Genomic DNA, 10,651 nt, shown 5'->3' on the forward strand with positions numbered 1-10,651 from the left:
TGGGAAAACTAGGGTTAGGGTTAGGTGCTAGGGTTACAGTAAGGTTAGGGTTAGGATTAGGGGTAGGGTTTGAGTTTGAGTTTTGAAGAGAGAAGGTGTGGTTTTGCTTATGTAGCTTTAGAAAAGTGTGTTGTGTTTAGAGTTTTGGGAAAATGGAGGAAAGTTTTGTGAAATGTGTTTTAGCAATTGAGAAAAACTGTAATACAGTACAGGTACCATACAACGAAATTTAGGAGGGGGGGCTCTGTCATGCCAAAACCTGCCGCTTGCCAAAAGCTGCCGGGGGTGCGGCCTAACGCGTCACGACCAGCTGGCACGCGCACGCGTCACGACCAGCTGGCACGCGCACGCGTCACGACCAGCTGGCGACTGTGACGCGTCAGTCTAGTGTTTTTGAAACCTCTGTTTTGACAGCCCATTAGCGAAAAGCTTTAATTTGCCTCTACAAGTGTTAATATGTCATTTTATGAAGTTTTAATATGTTTTCAGGCGAGAAAGTAACCATATATATTCACAAAATGTATCCGGTTTATCAAAATAACCCGTTTATATATGAAAACACATATAATGCTATCGCGTCTCCACAGGCTAAAGTACAACTACTCTCATATCCTCAACTTATGTCCTAATCACACTACTGCCATACAAGTCGTACCTTCTCCTTGACATGGACATACACACCTGCTACCTTCTTTGAAAGAAATCGCGATTTATTCAGTGAAAACTAGTACACCATTCAACATAGCATAACAATAGCATAGCATTCGCGGACACAGTCAGGCAATGCACCTAGCACAACAATAGCATAGCATTCGCGGACACAGTAACATAGACAGATAGACCGCTAGACAGATAGATCGCTAGACAGCTAGACAACTAGACAACTAGACAACTAGACAACTAGACAGCTAAACAGCTAGACAGCTAGACAGCTAGACAGCTAGACAACTAGACAGCTAGACAGATAGACAGCTAGACAACTAGACAACTAGACAGCTAGACAGCTAGACAGCTAGACAGATAGACAGCTAAACAGCTAGACAGCTAGACAGCTAAACAGCTAAACAACTAGACAGCTAGACAGCTAAACAGCTAAACACCAAGACAGCTAGACAGATAGACAGCTAGACAGCTAAACAGCTAAACACCAAGACAGCTAGACAGCTAAACAGCTAAACAGCTAAACAACTAGACAACTAGACAGCTAGACAGCTAAACAGCTAAACACCAAGAGCTAGCTGTCTAGTTGTCTAGCTGTCTAGCTGTTTAGCTGTCTAGTTGTCTAGCTGTCTAGCTGTCTAGCTGTCTAGCTGTCTAGCTGTCTAGTTGTCTAGTTGTCTAGCTGTCTAGCTGTCTAGTTGTCTAGCTGTCTAGCTGTCTAGTTGTCTAGCTGTCTAGTTGTCTAGCTGTCTATCTGTCTAGCTGTCTAGTTGTCTAGCTGTCTATCTGTCTAGCTGTTTAGCTGTCTAGCTGTCTAGTTGTCTAGCTGTCTAGTTGTCTAGCTGTCTAGCGGTCTATCTGTCTAGCTGTCTATCTGTCTATGTTACTGTGTCCGCGAATGCTATGCTATTGTTGTGCTAGGTGCATTGCCTGACTGTGTCCGCGAATGCTATGCTATTGTTATGCTATGTTGAATGGTGTACTAGTTTTCACTGAATAAATCGCGATTTCTTTCAAAGAAGGTAGCAGGTGTGTATGTCCATGTCAAGGAGAAGGTACGACTTGTATGACAGTAGTGTGATTAGGACATAAGTTGAGGATATGAGTGTAGTTGTACTTTAGCCTGTGGAGACGCGATAGCATTATATGTGTTTTCATATATAAACGGGTTATTTTGATAAACCGGATACATTTTGTGAATATATGGTTACTTTCTCGCCTGAAAACATATTAAAACTTCATAAAATGACATATTAACACTTGTAGAGGCAAATTAAAGCTTTTCACTAATGGGCTGTCAAAACGGAGGTTTCAAAAACACTAGACTGAAGCGTCACAGTCGCCAGCTGGTCGTGATGCGTTAGGCCGCACCCCCGGCAGCTTTTGGCAAGCGGCAGGTTTTGGCATGACAGCTCCCCTGGTGCTTGGAAAAAGACTAAAAACATGAGGGCCAAGGGTAAAATAAAAAAGGGAAAAGAGCTGGTTTACATAAATAAAGGCTATGTACACTATCTACTATACTATACAATAAAACACTGTGCTGTACTCTATGCTATGCTATAAATATCCTAACTTTTCCTATATCTGAACCTTATGTACACAAGGGTTGTCATATTGCACATAGTATTGTTGCACATTCATTTAAAGTATTAATGCATTTTAACATTGAGACATATATTTTGTATTGACTATAAAATAGTATTAATGCATTTAAACATTGAGACAAGAAGCTGTCTTCTGTACCCGCTCTCCCATTATCTCAAACTGTGACCCCCCTCCCCAAGAAAAAGTTTCAGGCACAGGAGTTTTTCCCACTTTAAGCCCTGCGTATGTGTGTGTGCATTATTCTAGTGTTTATATTTTACGATGCACATTGTCCCTGAAAAAGATGTATGGGAACACGATTGGTTGCACATGTAGTATTGTAATGTATTACATGTGTCTCTCTTAGAGGATGGAGAGGGAGTACAACTGCCCGTGTGTGATGGGCAAGCCCAAGGTGTCCTTCAGAGAGACCGTGACCAGCGCAGTACCGTAAGTTCTCACACACACACACACACACACCCACAACAGTAAACTGAAACGCCAAGAATCATTAATTAATTTTTAAATTTTAATTATTTTTAATTATTTGGACTTAACAGGTGTTATACTGTACATGGTGGTCTGGTCACAGAGTCATGTAATTCTGACGTATCACCTAGACAGACTCCAGCAGTAGAGTGTGTGTGTGTGTGTGTGTGTGTGTGTGTGTCACTGGCTCTGCGGGCGGTTGTCGCTGGGCGGGGCCAGGGGACAGTCGTGGCAGCGGGGCAGCAGCTCACTGTGAGGCACTCTGACGCCCCCTGCTGGAGACCAGGAGACCTGCAGCCTCCAGGGGATCATCTCCTGTACACACACACACACACACACACACACACACACAATAGGTAAGAGAGAGAGAGAGAGAGAGAGAGACACACACACACCATAGGTAAGAGAGAGAGAGACACACACACACCATAGGTAAGAGAGAGAGAGAGAGACACACACCATAGGTAAGAGAGAGAGAGAGAGAGACACACCATAGGTAAGAGAGAGAGACACACACACACCATAGGTAAGAGAGAGAGAGACACACACACACACCATAGGTAAGAGAGAGAGAGACACACACACACACCATAGGTAAGAGAGAGAGAGAGACACACACACACACACACACACACCATAGGTAAGAGAGAGACACACACACACACTTGAGATTTAAAAAAAGAAATAATACTAATCCTTTTGAATAGTAATGATATTGGGGTTGCGTGTTAACACACGTCAGTAGTCGTTACCTGGGAAACCACCTCATGGAGGAGGACGCTGTAGTTGAACCGCAGCTGGTCGTTCTCAGTCTCCTAGATGGAGGGAGGGGGGGAGAGAGACAAAGAGAGAGAGAGGGAGGGAGGGAGAGAGAGAGAGAGAGGGAGGGAGGGAGAGAGAGGGAGGGAGGGAGAGAGAGACAAAGAGAGAGAGAGAGAGAGACAGGGAGGGAGAGACAAGGTACTGTCACCACACACGTCAACAAACGGTCGCACGCCACAGCCAGCGTGACTGCATCGCCTGCCGTCAGATCGCTACATCGCTGCGCGCGATGCAATGGACCTATCGCTAAGCCACGCCCCCTTTGAAAACTCGGACAAACAAACAACGCTTCACTGACAGTGACTGACTGACCGACCGTGACTGAATGACATTTAATGACTTACAATGGCGGGAGTTGGCACATTTCTGATTTCTGATTTACCACAGCAAGTAATAGACATGTTTATTAGCGGGTTGTTTGTCCGAGTTTTCTATCTGAAGTGACTTTTGCTGTGATATGATTGGACAACTTCTATTTTGGGGCGTGGCTTAGCGATAGGTCCATTGGCTCAGAACGCCCTCGAGGACCACACACTAGCCAACCACAGTGACCCCTATTGGCTGGCTGCTCACCAGCTGTGTGAAGTTGGACACCTGGGCCATGTTGTAGAGTGTGCTCTCATTGGTCACCTTCAGCATGACGGCGCTGGAGGCCACGCCCCCCAGGTACCAGAAGGGCTTCATGTTGGGAGCCACGTAGCCGTAGCTGTCTGTCAGAGAGAGACACACGCATCGCCATGGTTACACACTCTCACGTCACACACTTCAACACTTGGGAAAAGATCGCAATGGTCAAGGTGTGTGTGTGTGTGTGTGTGTGTGTGTGTGTTTCTGTTAAAGAGACCACAAACATCACCATGATTCGGTTACACACTCACTTCACACACTTGGAAAAAGATCGCAATGGTCAAGGTGTGTGTGTGTGTGTGTATATAGTCAGTGTGGTCAAGGTGTGTGTGTGTGTGTGTGTGTGTGTGTGTGTGTGTGTGTGTGTGTGTGTGTGTGTGTGTATATATAGTCAGTGTAGTACCTGGGAGGTATTGTCCAGACACCAGGTTATTGTTGTGTGTGTGTGTGTGTGTGTGTGTGTGTGTGTAGTCAGTGTAGTATGGTCAAGAGGTGTGTGTGTGTGTGTGTGTATATATATATATATAGTCTGGTACCTGGTAGATATTGTCCAGACACCAGGTTGTGTGTGTGTGTGTGTGTGTATATAGTCAGTCTGGTACCTGGTAGGTACTGTCCAGACACCAGGGTGTTGGAGGCTCTGAGCTGCTGGTAGAAGGCCTCTTCCTCCGCCGTGGCGTTCAGCTGAAGCCCCTCCCCACAGGAGGTCTGGACCTGGGGGCCGCCCTGCTCCCCCCCCTCCGGGAACAGCACCTCCGCAGAGCACCTCTCTGAGCCCCCCTGGAGAGGGAGGAGAGGAGAGAGGGGGATGGGGAGAGAGTGTTTTTATTTGCCTTGCAATCAACTTCAACATCAATCAATTGTTGGAATTTGGTCTTTTTTTTGGTTCTAGTCACAGGGTCAGCCATAGTCGGCGCCCCTGGAGCAATTAATTAAGTGCCTTGCTCAAGGGCACGCACATCTCCCTACTGAGGCGGGGATCTAACCAGCGACCTTTCGATTGCTAGCCGGGCCCCTCTAACCTCAAGGCTACCATCGCCCCCACCCGAGATTGAAAGCAGAGGAGGGGAGGGAGGGGAGGGAAGGGGAGAGAATGGGAAACCGGAGAGAATGGGAAAGTATGAATAAGAGAAGGGTAGAGGAGAGGATCTGGGGGGGGGGTGTTAACCAAACACAGGCGTATTATCACCATAGCAACGCATACTTTTAGAGACACGCCTCGTATTTGCAACCGACGACTGGGAACAAGAGAACAGTGTTGCCGGGGCAACGGGAGTCACTCAGGTGGTCAGGTTAGACTTGTTACTACACACACACACACACACACACTCGCAAGTGTTGACTCTGTACAGTGATTCAAGTACAGGGGGGGGGTACTCCATCAACGTCGCTAAAGCAGAAAGTCCAGGCTGAAGCCTCGCAAGAGTTATCCCAAACAAGCCTGGATTTCCCCTTTAGCGACGTTGATGGAACACTTCCCAGGTATCCCGGGAGAGAAGAGTGGGTCCCAAACCCCAGGAGGGTCACCTCCTACCTTGCTGCTGTTCACGTCCTTCACCGACACCTCCAGGCGGTACCTCCTCCCCCCCGCCCCTTCCACGTTCTGTTAGGGGAGAAACGGCACGTTGGACGGAATGACGGAGGGAACAAAAAAGAAAGAAAGACCAAAAAAATGGCCTTTCCTAAAGCCCAAGGACGCTTAATGAACGATCCCGTTTCTTTTCTCTCTGTCCAAGATCAGATCAGGTCAGAGGTCAGACGTAGTGGCGGCGTGCTCACCTCGGCGCTGGCGTTGTGTACCCGGGTCACGCCGGGCCTTCTGAAGGGCGACCCGTACCGGCTGTCCAGGTGGAGGCCCACCGCCCTGGCGGCTCGCTGGGCCGGGTAGTAGTTTGGGTTCAGCTCCCCAGTCGCCATATCCCAGTCCTCCTCCAGCGCCTGGTCCTCCTCCTCCTCCTCCCCCACCTGGCCCTCCTCCTCCCCCACGTCCACCTCCTCCACCTCCACCTGACCCAGGGAGAGAGAGGGAGAGAGGAGGAGAAGAAGAAGGGAGGGACAGAGAGAATGAGTCAGGAGTAGGAAGTAGGGTGGGGACCGACAGGGAGCGGTAGCCGACACCAAGGGGACTTTGAGCAGTCCGTGAGGCAAGTTTGGAGACCAGGGGTTGTGTGTCGTGTTCCAGATAAGGAAGGGAGAGAGGAGAGAGAGAGGAATATGAGAGCAAAGGGCAAAGTAAAGGGAGAGACTGTAAGGGAAGACTACTAGTAGAGAGAGAGAAAGAGACAGAGAGAGAGAGAGACACAGACAGACAGAGACAGAGAAAGAAACAGACAGAGAGAGAGAGACAGAGAGACAAAGAAAGAGACAGACAGAGAAAGAGAGAGAGAGAGAGAGACAGAGAAAGAGAGAGAGAGAGAGCTGAGGTTCTTGCCTGGCTGAGTCTCATAGGAGAGTGTTAGGTCTGAGTTCCTGGGTTGTTTGTGTCAGACAGACAGACAGAGAGAGAGACAGAGAGCTGAGGTTCTTGCCTGGCTGAGTCTCCTAGGAGAGAGTTAGGTCTGTGAGTTCCTGGGTTGTTTGTGTCAGACAGGCAGAGAGCAGACACAGCTGGAGCCTCTCTCACACTGGGGCGAGAAACTACTTCCTGATTCCTCCCAGGCAAGCAGTTATTTTAGGGCCGCCCCTTTCTTAAAGAGACAGTGTCTGTTTTACGGTATAAGCTAGCTAGATAGAGTGCAAGGACGCGTTCTGGAACACAGCCAGTATCTTTCACTTCCCTAAATATGTTAAGGAAGACCCATGTCAACGTTTGATGTTCAAATGTCAATGTTCAGTTTGATGGTTTGAGCGAATTATTGAGTGTCTTTTTAGTTTTTTGTTGGTATAATAAAACAATAATAATCCTGCAGGTTTGACTTCACCCATAAGAAGCAGTCAGGCGGGTCGGGCCAGTACGGTAAAGTGGTGGGGGTTCTGGAGCCCCTGGACCTGGAGCAGTCCACCAAGGTGGAGTTTGAGGACCAGACCATCGGAACCAACATCCCCAAGCAGTTTGTGCCGGCGGTGGAGAAGGTAGGAGATGTTTCCAGGGCCCAGTTTAATCTAGTTCAGAACGATCCAGGATCCAGATCTGTCTGTCATTAGAACAAGGAAATAGTATCGGTCAGGAAAGTGGAAGGTTGCTATTTTACATCGGAAACGTTGAAATGACACAACGCAACGACAAAGGGGAAAAAAATCTTCAACCAGTAGTTTTATTCCTGAATACCAATAACCAAAAAAACTATCAGCTCTATCAGTAGTATAGGGGGATGGCCAAAAAATAATCTAGATAATTCTAATCTAGATTTAACGTTTTTAAATCCTGAGCCCAGAAGCCCCGGCGGCCTATTCAGATAGAACTGCTAGGTTAGATAGATAGATAGATAAATAGATAGATAGGGGTAGTAGTGGTCTAGTGGATAGGGTTCATCCCTCTCTCCCTCCCTCTGTCATCCCTCCGTCCTGCAGGGGTTCAGAGAGGCGTGTGAGAAGGGCCCTCTGACGGGACACAAGATCTCAGGCGTCAGGTTCCTATTGGAAGACGGGGCCAACCACATGGTCGACTCCAACGAGATCTCCTTCATCCGCGCCGGAGAGGGCGCTCTGAAGCAAGGTGACCAATCCCAACGTCCCTTGCGCGTGTGTGTGTGTGTGTGTGTCTTGATTGGTCCTTTGCGTCTGGTGGTTAAGCTTGGTTGTTGTTTTCGTAGGTTACTTCTGTTTGGTTCTTGTTTGTGTCCTTATCTTTGAACATCTCTCTCTCTCTTTCCCTCTCCCTCCCCCTCTCCCTGCTACCTCTCTCTCCCCCCTCCCCTTTCTCCTTCTCCCCCTCTCTCCCTCCCCCCCTTTCTCCTTCTCCCCCTCCCCCCCTCCTCCCCTCCCCTCCCCGTAGCCATGGAGAACGCCACCGTGGCCGTGCTGGAGCCCGTCATGTCGGTGGAGGTGGTGGCGCCCAACGAGTTCCAGGGGACAGTCATCGCCGGGGTCAACCGTCGCCACGGCGTCATCACCGGGCAGGACGGGGCGGAGGGATACTTCACCCTGTACGCCGACGTGAGTGTACGGTGTCCCTGAGGGGGTCAAACACCCTGTACGCCCACATGAGTGTACGGTGTCCCTGAGGGGGTCAAACCCCGCACTGCCAGGACCCAATCACAGTGTGTACCTGACGGTCACTCTCTCTGTTTCCTCTCGCTAGGTCCCGTTGAACGACATGTTTGGCTACTCCACAGAACTGAGGTCCTGCACAGAGGTAAGATGGCTGCCTTACAGGAGAACCTGTTAGTGTGTATGTGAACACAGAGGTAAGATGCTGTTAGTGTGTATGTGAACACAGAGGTAAGATGCTGTTAGTGTGTATGTGAACACAGAGGTAAGATGCTGTTAGTGTGTATGTGAACACAGAGGTAAGATGCTGTTAGTGTGTATGTGAACACAGAGGTAAGATGCTGTTAGCGTGTATGTGAACACAGAGGTAAGATGCTGTTAGCGTGTATGTGAACACAGAGGTAAGATGCTCTTAGTGTGTATGTGAACACGTCTATATTCATTAGTGTTTAAAAGATACTTTCTGTATACGTACACGTTGCTTACTCATTCACTGTGTGTTCATGTCTTTGTGTGTGTGGGGGGGGGGGGTCTTAAATCATAGTCACATATAGGGCTGGATTAAAAAGCATCCAGAAATTGTCCATTGCAAGTGGGATTTAATCCTGGACTAGGCTTAAACCATGTCTGCGAAACCGGCCCAGAGACTAACTAGTGTGTTTCTGTCTGTCTCTCTCTCTGCGTGTGTGTGTGTGTGTGTGTCTCTGTGTGTTGTGTGTCTGTATCTGTATCTGTGTCTCTGTCTCTGTCTCTGTGTGTGTGTATGTCTGTCTGTATCTGTGTCTGTATCTGTGTGTGTGTGTGTGTGTGTGTGTGTGTGTGTCTCCAGGGGAAGGGGGAGTACACCATGGACTACAGCAGGTACCAGGCCTGCCAGCCTGCCACGCAGGAGGAGCTCATCAACAAGTACCTGGAGGCCACGGGCCAGCTGCCCACCAAGAAGAACAAGTGGAAGAACTGAGGCCCAGCACGCACACACACACACACACAGAGACACACACACACACACACACACACACACACACAAAGACAAGACAGACAGACACACACAGGACAAGAGAGACAGACACACACACAGGACAAGACAGAGAGACAGACAGAGACACACACACACACACACAGGACAAGACAGACAGACAGACAGACAGACAGAGACACACACATGCGCGCGCATACACACACACACACACACACACACACAAATCCTGAATGTGTAAATACATACTGCAGCAGAACTGCAATGGAATGCCACACATATACAGACTCAACCAAATGTAAACTTAGTGAGTTTTATTTTACATGGACCCTTTGTCTCTTTTGTCTCTCTCTCACACACACACACACACACACACACACTTTCCCTTTGAAATATGAAGTTTGAGGAGATTGTGTTATTCAGAACGAGGGTTAAACAATGCAACAAATTGTCGGCCAGAATTTCGTCCGGTGAACCCCGTTCTCCTTCCTTCCCTGTTGTCCTATGAAAGATTCTATATTTATTACCTTGACATCCCCATTTGGTCTCTGCTTTCTGGTCTCTGCCCCCCCCTCCCCCCTCTCCCGCCCCGCTGGTTTTTATGAAGACTTGAGGCTCAAAGTTTGGAGTAACTGTTTTTGTACTATGTACAGCGTTATGTTGTTGATGCAGTAATAATGATTAAATAACATTCATCTATGACAACCAGTGGCACTGGTCTTCATTTCTTCATTGTCTGTCATTTGTGCAAAGTAACATCTACTATTTCTACCTCAGAGAGGGACATCACACACACACACACACACACGCACACACAGCTGAACTCTACTGACATTGAACGTTGAGTCAAATCGTGCTTTAACTCATTCAGTGCAGAGGGTGAATAAAGTCATCCAAATGGTCAACATTGAGTGCCAAGAGTGACTTTATTCACTCAAAATACATATATTATGATGGTTCATTTTGTAGCCAATCAGAATGTTGTTGCTAGGTAAGCTATTCACCTAGAAACAACACTTTGATTGTGGTCTCTATGTGGTGTTTACCGTAAACACCACATGGAACACTTGGAACACTCTAGGTGGTGAGAGTTCTGGAACTCTTTGCCTTTCGGGATTTAAGCTGCCAACACACTACATTGTTTTAAATATATATATGTATATGTAATTATTATGGTCGGCTATCCTGTCACATGACACTATCCATCGCATTCTGACGCGCATCGCATTCCGACGTCACCGTAGAATGTCGGGCATGGGTGGAATGTGCATTGGGCCAATCAAATACAGAGCCTGTCCAACACGAACACAGAACCTTTCATATTGCCTTTCTGTTCCTATTCTG

At 47.9% G+C, this 10,651-nt stretch overlaps 2 protein-coding genes across 2 annotated transcripts in view; one reads left to right on the forward strand and one right to left on the reverse strand.

Annotated features, from left to right (window-relative positions):
• Positions 1-10,003, forward strand: part of gfm1 (G elongation factor, mitochondrial 1) — a 19,904-nt gene extending 9,901 nt beyond the window's left edge. Inside the window, exons 13-18 of the mRNA XM_080532349.1 lie at positions 2,612-2,694; positions 7,092-7,254; positions 7,693-7,837; positions 8,117-8,277; positions 8,423-8,476; positions 9,161-10,003. Of these exons, the coding sequence (XP_080388475.1) occupies positions 2,612-2,694; positions 7,092-7,254; positions 7,693-7,837; positions 8,117-8,277; positions 8,423-8,476; positions 9,161-9,292 (738 nt within the window). The 3' untranslated portion in view covers positions 9,293-10,003. The remainder of the gene's footprint in view (positions 1-2,611; positions 2,695-7,091; positions 7,255-7,692; positions 7,838-8,116; positions 8,278-8,422; positions 8,477-9,160) is intronic.
• Positions 2,914-6,099, reverse strand: lxn (latexin; the record flags this gene model as incomplete). Its single annotated transcript, XM_080532853.1, has 6 exons — positions 2,914-3,048; positions 3,486-3,548; positions 4,129-4,265; positions 4,785-4,962; positions 5,717-5,785; positions 5,962-6,099. The coding sequence occupies 6 exons, from the start codon at positions 6,097-6,099 to the stop codon at positions 2,914-2,916; spliced, it is 720 nt and encodes a 239-aa protein (XP_080388979.1).
• Positions 10,004-10,651: the final 648 nt, after the last annotated feature.

The sequence above is a fragment of the Nansenia antarctica genome, assembly GCF_963989245.1.
Source record: "Nansenia antarctica genome assembly, chromosome: 5".
NCBI lineage: Eukaryota > Metazoa > Chordata > Actinopteri > Argentiniformes > Microstomatidae > Nansenia > Nansenia antarctica.